Source organism: Eriocheir sinensis, chromosome 28 (assembly GCF_024679095.1).
Source record: "Eriocheir sinensis breed Jianghai 21 chromosome 28, ASM2467909v1, whole genome shotgun sequence".
Taxonomy (NCBI): Eukaryota; Metazoa; Arthropoda; class Malacostraca; order Decapoda; family Varunidae; genus Eriocheir; species Eriocheir sinensis.
Genome location: NC_066536.1, coordinates 3,314,611 through 3,331,856, shown reverse-complemented (window position 1 = coordinate 3,331,856; position 17,246 = coordinate 3,314,611). Strand labels below are relative to the sequence as shown.

The window sequence follows — 17,246 nt, the reverse complement described above, 5'->3', positions numbered from 1 at the left end:
TTCCTACTTGGCCACGACTTACTTGGGGTAGCGTATCTGAAGGCCGATGCCGAGGCCGCAGGGCACCAGAAGCGTGATGACGGTGACGGTGATGTCCAAGTAGGGGATGACGAAGGAGGCGTCGTTGACAATGACAGGTCCGAGGGTGAGTACCCACAGCGGCAAAGATGCTGATGAGAAAGAAAATTACATCAGGTTTGTTTTTCGTGAAGTCTTGAGGTTTCACCAGGCTGCAAGAGACTCTTCATGACTCAGACTCAAGACAAACTGCGTCACGTGACGAAAATTACTTAAGGCCCTTTGGGTCTTACCACAATGCTCGGAGCCACACGCTGGGAATGTGTTTGAACTATTTTACCTACGCTAAATGAGTACTCTTTTCATATGATATCACCCTTACCCTTAATGTGCATATAATAAGGACATTCTCAATTCAAGAGGGTGGAAGGGATGGCAGGTTCGAGCAAACAGAACAAAAGTGTGTATACCGAAGGCAACGAAGGTTGAGACGCCCGTCATCATGATGGACAGGTCGAGGGAGCCGCGCAGCAAGTGGGTCCACATGTTGGAGGCGCCGCCGCCGGGGCAGCAGCCGCCCAGGAACATACCCAGACGCATCAGTCGGTTATCGAAGTCATCGCCTGGGTACAGCGCCAGACCCACGCCGAAGGATAGCTGGAACAGGAAAAGAAAAAGATAGAAAAAAGAAAAAGAACAACAATTTGTCAGATTACACTAGTCTACTCTAAATTTATTTGTACTTATTTTTGTTTTCTGTGATGATATTTCTGGGTGACTTGTGCGTAAGCTTATACCCTTCATATTGATTTGTCTCCGCTTTGGAGGGACCGCTGCCCTTGTCTCTCTGTAGACTTATGCAACATAAAACGTCTCTGTGGTGTAAGGGTTAGTACGCCCAGCTGTCAACACCCATGCACGCCTCTCATAAATATCAGCTGGACAGTCTGTGCACACAGCTCGCCTCGTTTTCTAAGGTTTCTTGTGGTAACCTCAACGAATATACTGGGCGTACCCTGTGCCTGGCTACGAAGTGGTAACACTGTACCCTGGTGCCCTGGTCGACGGGTACACGTGAATATGAAAAGTCCCGACTGAGCGCCAAAGTAAAGAGAAGTTTACGTACTTCCCGACATAACCATTACCAATGTCGTAGTACAAGTTAAGCCGTAACAGGGTGGTGGAACAGCCTGAAGCAGCCACTCTCATCCCCAGCCAAGATGTGCTACACCTCTAGTCTCACTCAGTCACATGAAAGTACGAGATCTAAGTTGCGTCACATATTAATATTCTCTTCAGCAATCCTCTGGGATCTCATCTTTTGGGGTCATGAACCTGCAGTAAATGGATTTGTTTTGAGACGTTGCTTATCAACGAGGTGTGAAGGCTGCATGGGGTAAAAAAAGAGGTGAACGTCGCGGGAAATAACTGTTTTGGTGAGGGTAGGGAATGGTTGTGTTGACATCGTTATCCTCCGCTGAAGGCTGGCGCTTTAATCGGACTGGCGAAGGGGTGAGGATTGTGCCGCGCTGTGTCTAAGCTGGTGGCAAGACCCGATGAAGGCTTTACGGTTTAGCACATCCCCAGTAATCCTCCGCTGCCGTCTACTGTAAAATTAATATGAAAGTGTAATTGAGTTTTCTGTTTGTAGGATTCAACGCAATCTCATACACTCCACACCTGGTGCAAGTCACGAGGAGGGTGGATAAGGGGTGATTCGATGTTAGGGTAAAGTACAACACTTCTTTAAACTAAAACTGATAATCTTTTTTTTTTTTTTGTATATTTGCTGATGTTTTTCTTTTCTGCAGGAGTGGCAGCTCTGCGGACATTTTTGTTTGATTTTTGTTCGGTCTCTGGTCTGTCTCCTTTATCAAAAAATATTGTGCTGATTGTATAAATATGTTTTGACTGACAGTGGAAGGCTGCTTCTGTGCGTGTGTGTGTGTGTGTGTGTGTGTGTGTGTGTGTGTGATCAACAGCAGGCGGACACTTTACATTCAGGACTGTTTTCCTAAGTTTCTTCCTTCATGGTGTTTGGTCAAGCTTGGATACATGATAGTCAAAATGAATGATAGTTACTAAGGATTGTTTTTCAGCGTAATTATTTCTGTTATCAATGTTGTTATTTAGTTATTCCGGTGTGGAAGTTGAAAATAAATGAAATTCGTACCGGTGTTTCAGAAGTTAGAAAATTGGATCTTTAGTCTGATCAAGTTAATGATTTTCAGTTAACTGGTTATTTATCTTAAAGCAGAGAGAGAGAGAGAGAGAGAGAGAGAGAGAGAGAGAGAGTGTTTAAATCCAAATAAAGTAAGTTTTGCACCTCTTGTCTATTTTCCCTTTCCTTCATTCTATTCCCTCATTTCTTCCTTCGTGTTTCTTACTTTCTCCTTCTTCACCGTAACTATTATATCCTTCCCCTTTCTTTTCTTCTCTGTCTTATTGCATTTTACACCTCCATTATTCAACTTCCTGTTTAATTCAATTCTCTCACCTACCAACGGTTTACACTCCTTCTCTCTCTCTCTCTCTCTCTCTCTCTCTCTCTCTCTCTCTCTCTCTCTCTCTCTCTCTCTCTCTCTCTCTCTCTCTCTCTCTCTCTCTCTTATTTGTTTTAATCAAGGGTATAGTAAGAATAAGATGTGGGTTAGTGGCGCAATTACAGGTGAGGGAGAAGGAGTGTCCAGTTGTATGGTCTCTCTCTCTCTCTCTCTCTCTCTCTCTCTCTCTCTCTCTCTCTCTCTCTCTCTCTCTCTCTCTCTCTCTCTCTCTCCTATCCCCCTCATTCCTTATTTCACTTATATTCACCATCGTCTAAATCACCCTTCTCCTTGCCTGACTATCTCTTGCCTACTCTCCTGTACCCAGCCCCACCCTCATCACCGTAACCTTCAATCCCGGCACGCATCTCCCCTGTGTAAAGAAAGAGGAGGACAGGGCAGGCAAACAGAGAAGGAATCAGGCATCTCCAGTGAGCCAAATGGACATCCCAGTAGACCCACCCCGGCAGCCACCACTACCACTTTCCCCATCACCTCTAACCCCGACCTGACCCTGAATGCGTGTGGATGTCTGATTGCTGTGTGGATGTGGGAGGGGTTAGGTAGGTAGGTGAGTGGGTGGATGGGTTGGTTTGGTGAGCGGGTGGTTGGATAGGTAGGTAGGTAGGTTGATGATGTGTTTTTGGTTGTCTGGTTTAGTGTGGTTTATTTGCTTGAGTTTGGTTGTGTTGATTTGGGGAGTGTGCTTTAGGTTGTCATTTTTATTTTACTTTTTTTTTCTTCTACAGCTTCAAGTTTTCTTTTTCATCTGTCTTTGTTGTTGTTGCTGCTGCTGTTGTTGTTGTTGTTGTTGTTGTTACTACAGAATGACTTTTACTACTACTACTACCACCACCACTACTACTACTACTACTACTACTACTACTACTACCACCACTATTACGTACTACTACTAAACTACTTTAAATGCTCGATCACGCTTAAGGTTGGTCATGCCCTATATTCCCAGGACTGCAGTTGTTTGTCTCGATAAGCGGTCATGAGGTATGTGTGTGTGTGTGTGTGTGTGTTGTTGTTGTCGGACTTTTTAAAGGAATGCTGAAATGAGCTGGCGGAGGATTATCACGTTGTTTGTAATGTGTGAAAGTATGGAGGTGTCAAGTGCCCTGGTGGTGACGGAATGAGAGGCGGTGGAGACGGGAAGGGTTAATGGGTGTACGGTTCACACTTTTTACGGTGTAGCAAATCAAGGTCAGGTGTTGTAAGAATTTTTAGTGTCGTGGGGTTATGTGACGATCCACGCATTTTTATATTTTGTTTTTAAGGAACATTATAATTCGTCTCTTTCTAATAGGGACACTCCAGAATATCTATGTGAAGTTATAGTAATGATAAATATTATATAGGTAGAGAAATTCATAGAAATATAGACGAATTTAAGCTGTGGAATTTAAGAGTTATAGTTAAAGATATGTTGTTGGTAAATAGACGGAGTTTCAATTATTAGTGCAGTGCAAGTCTGTTATTGAGCATCACGGGCGTTGTATAAATCAAACGAAATAGCTGCATTAGCCGATTTCAAGGAAGGATGCTACGTGTTGAGATAATACTGATACGTTCCACTGTGACTGCGCCGAAAGATAGGAGGTGCTAATTTGGTGCAGTTTAAAAGATTATGAAAGACGGGAAATATGTCAAAAACGGAGAGAGAGAGAGAGAGAGAGAGAGAGAGAGAGAGAGCATGGGAGGCGCGGTTGATGTAGATAGTAAAGAATGAATAGAGAAAATAATAGAAAGACTCACTATTCCTCGACACAATACCTAACCTTACGTCAGTTAGTCGAATAGGGAAGAGAGGAGAAGAGTGACGGCAGGAGAAGATTGGTTTTGCAGGTAGATTAAAGTAAGAAAAGTGGAAAAGGGGAAATGAAAGATGGGATGAAGAGAAAATACTTGAAAGAAGAGTGGAAAAAAAATATTAGAGGAAGACAAAGGGAGGGGAGTGGGAGGACGATGGAGTAAAAAGGATGATGAGGGAAGTTAGAGCGTGAGAAGAAGGGAGAAGAGGAGGAAGGGATGATACAAGGGAAGTTAGAGAGCGGGAGGAGAAGGGAGAAGTTGAGAAGGGAGGATGTAAAGGAAGTTAGAGAGCGGGAGGAGAAGGGAGAAGTTGAGGAAGGGAGGATGTAAAGGAGGTTAGAGGGAGAAGAAGGGAGAAGTGGAGGAAGGGAGGAGGTAGGAGTGGAGTGTTTTTCGGTTATTCAAAGTGTCGCCAATACCCCAAGGACGTTTCTCTCTCTCTCTCTCTCTCTCTCTCTCTCTCTCTCTCTCTCTCTCTCTCTCTCTCTCTTCGCCTCCAACCTCCTCTCTCGGGGCATGACTTGGCTTGCGGTAATTGGCTCACCTGTAAACACTGTCATGGCCGCCTGCTAATGTAAACAAACACTTGTCGGTCCTCCATTGTGTTCTTTTGTAATCGCTTTCCTGTTGACATCTTCCTCCTCCTCCTCCTCCTCCTCCTCCTCCTCCTCCTCCTCCTCCTCCTCCTCCTCCTCCTCCTCCTCCTCCTCCTTTCTTTCTTTCTTTCAACTACCTCTTCCTCCTCCATTCCTTTTCTTTTCCTTCCTTCCTTTTCCTGTTCCCTTCCCTCCCTTCCCCCTTCCTTTGCCCAGTACAGGTACTCACCAGGGGCATCATGATGTACTGGCAGAAGACGCCGACGCAGGGGCCCACGGGTCGCTTAATGATGCCCTTCACGATCTCGAGATCGATTGTGGCGCCCATGAAGAAGTAGGCGGAGGCTATGAGGAAAGCCGAGACGTAGGAGAAGGCGCTGGTGAGCTTCGCGGTTTTGAGGCTCACCGTCATATCCATTTTTCCTGTGGCCACCGTCTGTCAAGGAGGGTTCGGCGTATTAGGTTAATTAAAAGGGGTTGGCAATGGAGGTAATGGTCATAGGTGCTAGGCAAAGAATATCAAAGGAAAAGGACAGCAGAGACACTGAAGCACTTCATACTATAATGGGAGAGAAAGGTTACAAAACCCGTCACCACAGCAGAAATGCGCTCATTCACCGAGATAGCTGTTGCAAAACATTATATTCATCCTACATGGAATAAGAATGAAAAATAAGACTTGTACACACTCACCTCGTTCAGTTCGTCGTACAGCGTCACGACCAGCGTGTTGTAACCGACGAACTTGGCGGTGACGTTGACGAAGCCGTGGTAGGTGACGTTGCTCAGGTCCAGCATCGTCGTGTTGGCGTCCAGCTCCTCAAGATCCGGGGCGCCCATGAACGCCTCGCTGAAGCCAGCCACCTCCGCCTCCCTCTGTCGGGGATTAAAGATTGATTGCAATAGGTTAATTTTTTTTATTTATTATTGCAGTTGCTCAGTCACCTTATTGGATAATAGGGGACGCTCTAATGCTAGTCCCTAACCCTCTCTGGACCATCAATTAAGTGAGGCAAACCAAGAGCTTACGAGGCTTGAATGTTGATGTTTTTTGTGTTTTTAATGCTGAAGGATTTACTTTAATTTCTTGCAGTTAACGGGCACTGCGCTTTTAAAGTGGTGGCTAATTGGTCTGGGGATGTTCGAAGTTGTGGACTGTCGTGCCTCGGCCAATCTGCATCAGTTCACAGGCTGCATTGCTTAAGCTTGTGCATAAAGTCTTCTGTATAGGATCATAATATTATTAATATTACTTCAGCAATGAACTTTACTCCACTATTCTTAGGTGTATGAGACCTTTAACTCATGCCTTTAGTTCTGGATTTGAAAATAAGTGAAATGATGCATTAGTGAACCTCTGAAAAAAATCACGTTCATTGCAGTTAAGAATGCTAATGACTGTGATGGCTCTTGTGCTTAATTCTTAGGAGAGATTTCGGTGATGCTAAACGGTATACATAGTTTTTATTGTTATATTACTTTTCAACAGACGCTGACATCTGGCCAGCCAACACCACCACCGCCAGCATCACCGCTATAATTGTCACCATGACCAGCCTTCACTTCTTGATAAAGGTAAATAAAACTCCTTTTACGGTGGAAACACAAACGTCTTGTGTTCTTTTATAGTTATACTCATTGTGATAATTGAATGAGTAAGTAACTGACCAACTAAATACGCAGGTAAGTTTGTATTCGGCTGTGTATGTTAATTTTGTATGTCGGTTTTGTCAAGGGGAAAACCAAATGAGTGATGCAGCAAATGACGATATGAAGTGTTTTAACGATTATTTTTAATTAAAGGGCTACTGGTGGCCTTGTTTTGTTGTGAAGGAACCAAAACACGCGCACTTTAAGAACGACAAAATATGTATTACAAGCGTTGTGATGTATGACGAATAACCAACTTCACTAGCTCATCTTTTTTTGTTGTCGTGGGATGTGGGATGTATATATTTTTTTTGTGCCTTGGGATGTGGCAATGCATTTTTTTGTGTCGGGATGTGAGGGGGGGATGCATTTTTTTGTGTCGGGATGTGAGGGGGGGATGCATTTTTTGTGTCATGGGATGTGGGAATGCATTTTTTGTGTCATGGGATGTGATTTTGTCTTGGGGTGTGGTTATTTGGTTAATTGGTAGTGCGCATCCTTTTCCTATCTCGCTATATCCAGTCCCTTATTCTCCCAACACCAAGCCCCCAACACCCACCCTCTCCTCCCCTTGCTACTCACCCACTTCCAACGTTGCCAGATTGTTGTACTCTGCCTCTTTTGTTTGCCGATTTCCGACCCAAAAACTGCTTTCATCGCCCAAATAACTGCCTTCAAATATGGTTACCGTTTAAATGGTTAATTAGTGGTGCTTCTTGGCAACAGTTATGGGCCAGAAACCGGTAAATACGCGGCTCTGAGTACGATAATCTGGCAACGGTGCCCACTTCTCCCTCACCACCCAGCCCCCAACATCCTTTCCTCCACCTCACTACTCACCGACTTTTCCATCGTTGCAAACACCCTCTCGACCCTGGCCGTGACATTGGTGAGCCACGTCACCTGCCGCGTCGTGTCCTCCCGCACCTTCAGCAGCGTCTCCGGGATGAACCACACCATGTCATTCCCTTCCTGCTTCTCCCTCATCCCCTCTCCTCCATCCTCCTGCTGTTTGGTGGTGTAGGAAGATAAGGGCGAAAGACATTTGATTATTGGGAGACCTGTTGCACAAGGTTCTCTACCCAAGCTCATCCCTATACTGTCCAACACACAATTTTTTTTTTACAGTAAAGGAAAACAAAAATAACAAAATAACCAAGACAAATAAGCCCGCTAACGCTGCTCCTATAAAAGAAAGTAGAGAAGCGTCGCCAAAAGAGTGGTCAATTTCGGATGAAGAGTTGCCTTGATACCACCCTCTATCCTCACTCTTTTATCCCTCTCACTGGGAAGCTCTGGAACGACCTTCTTTATTTTGTATATTCGTCCTACTGCGACTTAAGCTCTTTCAGGAAGGGAGTATCAGGGCTCCTTTAAAACTAAACTGATCTTTGTCATTTGGCGTCTATCTTTTTTTTTTTTTTTTTTTTTTTTTTTAAACAGTGTAGCTACCGAAGGCATTTTATTCTGCCTTTGGTGTGTCTCTCGTCGCGAAAAATATTGGTTACATTTTCTTGAGACGAATAACACCTTTGAGACCTGAAAAGACAAAGAATAAATATTTGTACTAAATCTTAAGCCTCTCGCCACTCAGTCAACACACTGACCACGGTGGCCCAAACTACGTATGTTCTCCCGGGCATGACTAGCAAGAACACTTCACACTTCATGAGAGTTGTAATGCGCCAGGTAAACACAGTAGCCTCTCAGGAGACAGATAGTAAGATAGACAGATACAGAGAGAGATAACGTAAGATTTTCATATAATATAGCACATCATCGGTTCATATTTATGCGTTATCAGTGCCTGGTCTTAGCGGTCTGGTGCGAGGATACTATCAACGCATTCACTCAATCACCGTTTATCTTACCGCCTGCACGGAGGATCCCAGCAGCACCAGCACAGTCACGAGGGGGAAGAAGCAGAACGAGGAGCGGTGTTTTTCTTCCCCTCGCAGCGCCATTTTGCTCAGGTCCTTCCGGCGGTGCTGTGTGTGGTTACAGTGTTCTCTTTTCTCCGAGTCTTCTTGTCTCCTGATGTTGATCGGTCTTTCTTTCTCCTTTTCTTGTTCTCGTTCTTTTCCTTTTTTTCTTTTCGTGTGGTGTGCGTTGTGTTGCGTCTCGAGTGGTGGTTGTGGTCACAGAACGTTTTGGTTTATCAGCTGCAAATAAGGAGTGAAAAAATCTGTTATTAATGTACTAGTCGTTTGGAAAGAGTTGTTAGTCAGTTAGGTAACGATCTCTCTCTCTCTCTCTCTCTCTCTCTCTCTCTCTCTCTCTCTCTCTCTCTCTCTCTCTTCGTTCATGACTATAAATACTAATCTTATATGGAAGCGGAATTGAGGTATAGAATAAAATATGTGCTTAGTATTAAAACTCACAAGTTACATATTTATTTTAATATAAGAAATTACGTAATATTTGAGTGTAGACAGCCACGCAGAGAGAGAGAGAGAGAGAGAGAGAGAGAGAGAGAGAGAGAGAGAGAGAGAGAGAGAGAGAGAGAGAGAGAGAGATAATGACAGACAAACATAGTGACAAACAAATTAGGAGACATAGGGGCATAAACATACAAACATACAGACAGACAAACACAAAGATTGACAAACAGCAATAGGCTAAAACAGTCGGCTAGAAACATACAGACATACAGACGGATACTGAACATCATGAAGGACCCTCTTTTTTGTTGCTATAAAGAGCCGGATATTTCTTAATTGAATATCCGCTGTCCACCGCACGTTAGGAGAGTGAGGGACTGTGGGAAGAATAAGGGGAGCGAGAGCGTAGTGGCAGTGGTTTTCTTTATTATTTGAGATAGACAGAGAGTTGGATCGATAGACTGATAGAGATAGAGCGATAGAGATAAATAGACAGACCGATTAATACAGTGATAGAGAAATAGTATCAGGATTTCCAAAAGTTAGTACACATTCCTTTCCCCTTAAAAAAGAAAAGAAAAACATAGAATAGTTAACACATTCCTTTCCCTTAAAAAAACAACAACATAGATTAGTTAATGCCTATGTAAATGATTCCTGAAACATGAGACTCCGTGCCGCTGTTTCTAGTCAAAAGTAACACACGTATCATATTTTCATTCTTAGATAACAAGAAATTTCACAGATTACTCCTGCACATGATCTGGCCATTCCACACACACTCAGCAACGTGGAGCAACAGGAGGGACCAATCAGTTATCAAATCCTTGGCGTCTGAACTCACTTGCCTCAACTGCGCGTGCTGTCTCATAGATCAAGACACCTCTCCATCCCAAACTAACCTCTCTTTTGGCCATTCATTTCTACTCTCTTCATAGGATCAATTGCTAAGGGGCTTTTATTTATCATTCATTTTTGCCCTTGAGCTGCTTCCTTTACACACATAAAAACAAAAAAACAAAAAAACCGTCACCTTTTTTCCGTGTATACATCCTGTAGGCCTCACCTTTTTCTCTGTGTTAGAAGTGAGACTAAACCAAGCTATCTATTTCATTTACATTCATTATTATGTTTTACCCTTCACGAGTATATGTATTTTGCGAGTGGCGCTTGGTGATAAGAGACATGAACTCTACTATGCGGATAACTAAGTGAGGTTCCTGTGACTTCGCATCCAGCCACCCCATCACGCCGAGGAGAGTGAGAGTAAAGAGCACAGTGTTCGGCCACATCACCAGAAGGAATTAGGGTTGGGACGTAGCGGGGGAAGGAAGGATTTTAGTTTTCTCGACTTTTGGCGCCGCTTTGCTTTACTATTTTTGTTGTTGTTGCTGTCATTATTTTTATTGTATTATTATTATTATTATTATTATTATTATTATTATTATTATTATTATTATCATCATCATCAGTACTATTACTACCACTACTTCTTCTTCTACTACTACTACTACTACTACTACTACTACTACTACTACTACTACTACTACTACTACTACTACTACTACTACTACTACCACCACCGTCACCACCACCACCACCACCACCACCATTATCACCACCACCACCATCATCACCACCACCACCATCACCACCACCAGTTTATTGCATGCATGCCTTTTCACGCGACAGTAGAGTGAGGCGTTAAGATTGATGTGACTTCTGCATGCAACAGGAGGCGATAAACAGCGCAAAAGATACGACCTTCGCTGTGGAGACTCAGGCGCTCCAGTTCGTCTATCATCATCATCATCATCACATTCTATGCGTCGTCACTTCTTATTTGTCAACTGGAGGCCAAAGTTTTTTCAACGTTCTCTTAACTCTTTATCTGATGTTACTGCATTCCATCCTGCTCTGCAAAGGTTTTAATTTAATCTCTCTACCTGGTCCTTTCTCTGCTCTGGCTTCTACACTTCCTAGGTTGCCATTCAGTTACTTAGGCTGTCTATGATCTGTTTTGCGCATGATAGGACCTGCCCAAGACGGCTTCTTACTATCAAGACACCTCACTAACTGATTCTGAGTTCCTATCGACTGATATAAGCGTAAATGATAACTGAAGCGTAAAATAAAGAGCTTCCATACCCTGCTGAGGATGAAACATGTGTGACGGTTGTTTAGCGTAAAAATAGAAATAGAGGAAGCAGGATGTTAGGAAAAAAAGGTGTACATGAAGAGAAAATAAGCGCTCTCTTATTTAATGTACGACGTTCTTTCACGGGTTCACTCGGTTCATGACGCTGGTCTGGTTTTCCTCCCGCAAAGTTGTTATGACAGTAGATAGTGTTTGCACGAGTGATTTAGACCAAGGAGTGGCAGGTTAGTGTCTGGGGTAGGCGGCTGGAGGGGGGGGGGGGGCCTGAGTGTCATGGTGACGAAGGGACGAAAGAGGGCTATCAAAGGTGGGAATCAGGTGGCTCAACAGAAGGACAAGGTTAATTCATTTGCAGGTGGGTTGGCTTCTTTTTATTTTTTTTATTTTAGTTCCCTGCTGTTTGCTCTCTCTCTCTCTCTCTCTCTCTCTCTCTCTCTCTCTCTCTCTCTCTCTCTCTCTCTCTCTCTCTCTCTCTCTCTCTCTCTCTCTCTCTCTCTCTCTCTCTCTCTCTCTCCTCAACGACGCAGTACGTGATACCCGATCAAAAAACGACCCTCAGCCACGTCCCTCCACCCCGCCCGTGTAAATAGACGCCATGCATCGCAACAAACCCGTAACCGTGATCCCGCAAGTACCACCACCTCTACTACCAAGCCTCTAGATAACTTTAAAATCCTTAGTTTCAATGCGCGTAGCCTAAGAAACAAATTTGATGAACTGAGATGTCTTGCTCTAACATAAAATTTTGACATAATTGCTATAACCGAAACATTTAGCGACACCACAAATATTGATTTAAGGGCCGTATTCTTAAATCAAACTTCTGTAACCACAGTCACCACACATCCGACAATGATATTCTTAAACTCACAAGCGTTCAGTGCGTTAAGGACCTGGGGGTCAAAATCGCGTCAAACCTCAAATTCTCACATCAATGCATCGATGCAGCAAATAAAGCGAGCAGAATGTTGGGCTTCATTAAAAGAAACTTTTTATTCAAGAATAAAGATGTAATACTTCCGCTCTACAATAGTTTAGTCAGACCCCACTTGGAATATGCGGTACAGTTTTAGTCTCCCCACCATGCAAAGGACATCGCTAAATTAGAAGGTGTTCAGCGTCGGGCAACAAAAATGATCCCTTCCTTGCGCAACAAATCCTACGAAGAAAGGTTATCCACCCTTTACATGTTCTCTCTTGAGAAACGTCGCCTCCGAGGAAAACTGATCGAATGTTTTTAAAATACTTAATGGTTCACGAATGTAGACAGAACAAAATTGTTAATGATCGATGACACTTTGCGAACGAGGAACAATGGCATAAAACTCAAATGTAGACAAGTAAATTCAGACTGCACCAAATTTTTCTTCACCAACGTTGTAGTGCGAGAATAGAATAAGCTCCCACCGTCAGTGGTCCAGTCTAACACGATTGACTCCTTTAAAAACAAGCTCGACCGTCACTTCCTTGAACTTAATATTAATTAGAGTAGAAAAGCAACGTTTTGGAGCCATCTGATTAGTGTAGATTCACTTAGGTATAAGGACAGACCACCTAGTCTGGACCATGGGGTCTGTGTGGTCTGATTTTCTCTCTCTCTCTCTCTCTCTCTCTCTCTCTCTCTCTCTCTCTCTCTCTCTCTCTCTCTCTCTCTCTCTCTCTCTCTCTCTCTCTCTCTCTCTCTCTCTCTCTCTCTCTCTCTCTCTCTCTCTCTCTCTCTCTCTCTCTCTCTCTCTCTCTCTCTCTCTCTCTCTCTCTCTCTCTCTCTCTCTCTCTCTCTCTCTCTCTCTCTCTCTCTCTCTCTCTCTCTCTCTCTCTCTCTCTCTCTCTCTCTCTCTCTCTACCCCAGATAAAAAGGCAAAAGAATAGCGGATCTCCTCCTCATTTCGCTTCGTCATTCATCCACGTCCCACCCAAGCCCTTCGCCACGCACACATGTACACAATGCATAAAACAATGTCGCTGCATAGGGGTCCGATGCCTCCCGTAAACATTCAAACCACTGCTAATGTTACAGGAAGACTGAAATGCTCGGCTGTGGCTGGTTCGTTTCATAACCTAGAGCGCCCGACAGCAGCGCTAGCAATTAACGTGTCGGAAGTCGGCCACTAGTATTTCAGTGTCCCTCGTTTCTTTGTGTCATAATGTTTCGCCTATATTGTGCACCTTTGCATGTCTTACCCTTCACTTGCCCTTCTTCCCCGTGCACGTGCTGCCGGCGCTGTGGTCCTCATTTGGCAACATTGTGAGCGGGGCACAAGGTCTGTTCTATTGACTTCCTATACCTATGTGTTTTTTGGTCTTTGGGACCGAAAGGCTGGTGGCTACTGAGACTCCACGAGCAGCCGGACTTGATTAACACACCCATTATTTGAAGTATTGAAAGCGGAATTAAAGTACTTACATATTTATAACAAACTAGGCGAAATAGTCAGTGTGTGAAGATACGTAGTTTCAATGCAGTCCTGAGGGGGTTGCATTTTCTCCCTCGCTCAAGGAAGTCAAACGAGTCAAACAAGTGGTATATACATACAAATACCTTGTTTAGGAGACGCTGCTCACCGTGGCCCCGCACCTGGCTCACTGAGGCAAATATCGAGGCAGGAAACTGTCAGGGATCGGCACGGCAGCAGCCAAGGCCGACATAGCAACACACCGCGAGGTGCCCCTCAACGTGGACCTCTGGCCGATCCCTGAACGTTGAACGTCAGGTCCTGCAGTTGCTCAAAGGATTTTCTCTACACATTTTTTCCCACTTTTATGAGGGTCGATATTTCTGACAGCTCTCCTCTCGTCTTCGTCCAGTTATTCACCTCTGACTGCAATCTGCGTTATCTCTTCATCTAGTTTCCGTCTTCCACTACCGCCGAACTTAGGTATTTAAACGCATCCTTTATCTTCAACGTTGTTTCTTGCATACTAATTCCGGAGTCTTGATCGTCGTTGAACTTCAGGTATTCCGTTTTTTTCCTGGTGATATAAGCTCTCTGCCTTCCATTGCCTCCCGCCACTGCTCTAATTTTAATGCTAGGATATACATCTTTGCTGGTGCTGCATGACACAGTGTTTTCATCAACAAACATCATACACCACGGGATTTCATCTCTTATCCTGTCAGGCGTCGTATCCATTTCCAGACTGAAATAGTATGGGCTTAGAGGATATCTCTGATGTCCAAATGATGTCCAGTCCTTTAACCCAAAAATACTTCCAACTTGTTGTTTTGGACCATCCTCATACTTCTCCGATGCTCCTATTTCATACACCTCCAGACTTCTTGATGTGGTACACTCTCGTGAGCCTTCTCAAAGTCAATATATACTGTGTGCCGTCCTCTTTGCTTTTCCAGGTGTTTTTCCATCATCTGTATCAGCGCAAACACTACAACTGTCTTCCAAATACTCGGTATAAAGAAACCGTTCCTCTCTTAGAGATACTTTTAATCAAATCCTAATGTGGAAAATTAGCTATGACCTTATAATTTAGTCCTGGATATCACCCTTTTCAATATAGATTTGTATGGTAACACTATCTCTCCACTTCCGGTATTTTTCACTGATTTACTTTTTGCATTAAGTCCCACAGCATGTCAATCCAGTCTTTTCCCAGGCTCCTCTACACTTCTACTGGCATTTTTCATTTGGTCCTGCCGCTTAAACTTTCCAAATTTTCTTTAACGCTAATTTTACTTCCCCTACTAATCTCCGGTGTTACATCCTTGTTCTGGACTTCATCCCCAATGACTACCCTCGGATTTTCTTAATTTAAAATGAGTTCATAAAAACCTTTCCACCTCTCTTTGATCTTATCTTGATCGCTTAGGACCACTCCTTTCCCATCCTTAACATTCTTCATCTGAGTGCCCTGGTTTGGTGCCTTTTCCCGGGCATTTGCATTCCTAAATGTCTTTCTCCTCCGGATGTTTCCAACTCTTAATACACTTTATTCTGTGTCTTCGCTCTTTCTGCTGTTATTCCTTTTTTCTTGTCGTTCAGACTTACCCCATTTCTTCTTTGCATCTTTCTTGTCCTTCACCACCGCCAGCACCTCATCACTACATCTTAATATCATCGTTATGTTTTTTCCCGGATATTCTCGCAACACCTCTGCAACAAGTCTCCTTGTGATCTCACGACTCATGCACTCCCTCAACCGATCTTGCTTCTTGCAACACTATCTTTTTAATAAACTTAAATAAACTCTCTTACACATGAGAAAGTCAATCTTTCTCTCTTCTCTCTCTTGTAGATCATAAACTGACTCATTGTCTTCTTAAACAAGGTATTAGTAATCCCCAAATCAAACGCCACAGTATCCTACAATCCTTTCTTCATCATAGTAACAACAGCAACAACAACAAAAAGAGATGTACAGGAGTAAGAGGAGGAGGAGGAGGAAGAGGAGGAGGCAGATGTATAAGGACAATCTTCAGGAGTCAAGTTTGCATCCTGCGAGGTGGCTAAGAAGTCCAGTGGTTCCTTCTGTCATCCTTCCCTCTCTCTTCATCCCCATTATCCTCCATTACTCCTCTTCCCCATCCTCTTCTCTTCACCTCTCCTTATCATCCTTTTATCACTATCTATCCTCTCCATCAACCCCTGCACTTCTCTCAACTTTATCCTGGTCCCTTCACTGCCTCCTATCATCCTCCCCTTCCTATTCAGCCCCTCCACGTCTCTTCTTGACTCCTCCTTCCGCTCCTCCTCCCTGCTCCTGGCCCCTCACAGCAATCAAGTGGAGGCATGTTCGTCCTACAACTCATGACCGTGAACACTCATGCCAGACAATGCCACCCTCCACTCCGTCGCTGTCACCTCCCTCATGCACCTCACCACCTCATCCCAACTCGCCTCGCCCTTACCTGACTCGAGGGCTCGTAGTCTCAGACGCTTTCGGCTGTGACTACAAATATTTCCAAAGGCCACATTGGAGATTAGTTGGGGTTTCGCGAGTGTTATTTTTACTTTCATGGTGCAGATGCCTCGTTAAACCATCACTAGGCTCATATAATTACCCACGGAAACACCCACAACCTCTGCAAAAGTCTTATCAAATATGGGTGTGTGAGCCCGATGTGTTAGTGAATATGACCCCTGCCTCGCTCAGCATCCTGCCGCGACCTTCCTTCCTCCGCCATGGGGTTTACCGTGAATAAATTACTGTGAGATGATTTTGCAATACTAAGTTCGAAGCTCCTGTCCTTGAGATCTTCGTTGTCGTCTTCGCCTCTTCTATTTACAAGGATCCGTTTTAGATCACTGATCTGTCAGGAGAACCCGTGTTCTATTTACCACTGAGATCTGGATTCTCATGATCTGGGTGATCCTGATCCTGATCTAGGTGATCCAGAGGCCGAGGTGGGTTGTAGCAGACGACACCCGAGTCCAGCTCTCACGCGTTACACTTGACCTCTCCTCCGACTTTATTTCGAGTATGCAACCCAAGAGCGCCTCCCATAATGAGTGAGGAGGATTTAGTAAGATAAGATGATGTTGCAGAAATGGTTTTGTCGGCAGTAAAGATGTAAAATAGAAGTATTACACAACGGCATTGTGGGAGATATACAGGCCACACCGACGTGAGCAAGTGCTCGATCTCTGGGTACTGCCAGGACCTCGCACACCACACACCCCATCCCCCTTGCTCAAGGGGGGACAGTAACCACTCCTAGTCAACGGAAAGAATCCGGCCTGAGCGGGGCTCGTACCGCCGTCTGTTTGGCCGTGAAGCCTTGCAGCGCGGAGCTCTAACCGACTGAGCTACCGGAGCGGTGTGTGTGCGTGCACGCGCGCTTTGTTTTGATCTGTCGCTCTGCATTCTATTTACCCACAGAGCGAATCCAGATCAGATTCAGATCCGGGCCAGTGATCGAGAGCTGATCAGTGTTCTAAATAGAAGACGCCTATGCCTCTTACCCCTTCCATGCCTGTTAGACGTAGGAGGGAGGGAGGAGGGAGCTTATGGGAAAGACAGGGACACTATTAATTCTATGTGTTAACCCTCCTCATGATGACGAATACACATCTGAAGCATCTGACGCAAAATGAAAGAACTCAGTAGAATGGGAATGAGTGAAGTA

General features: G+C 44.3%; 1 protein-coding gene across 3 annotated transcripts in view; it reads right to left on the bottom strand.

Moving 5' to 3' along the window:
• The window catches only part of LOC127004366 (ileal sodium/bile acid cotransporter-like), a 30,554-nt gene that overhangs the window by 7,938 nt on the left and 5,370 nt on the right, over nt 1–17,246 (bottom strand). Inside the window, exons 1-7 of one of the 3 annotated variants that reach the window (XM_050871987.1) lie at nt 13,707–13,844; nt 8,500–8,790; nt 7,469–7,633; nt 5,672–5,854; nt 5,208–5,414; nt 489–675; nt 23–170 (exon numbers count right to left, since the gene is read on the bottom strand). In XM_050871987.1, the coding sequence (XP_050727944.1) occupies nt 23–170; nt 489–675; nt 5,208–5,414; nt 5,672–5,854; nt 7,469–7,633; nt 8,500–8,592 (983 nt within the window). In that variant the 5' untranslated portion in view covers nt 8,593–8,790; nt 13,707–13,844. Of the gene's footprint in view, nt 1–22; nt 171–488; nt 676–5,207; nt 5,415–5,671; nt 5,855–7,468; nt 7,637–8,499; nt 8,791–13,706; nt 13,845–17,246 lie in introns of those variants that run through there. The other 2 variants (XM_050871985.1, XM_050871986.1) reach the window with 2 other exon arrangements.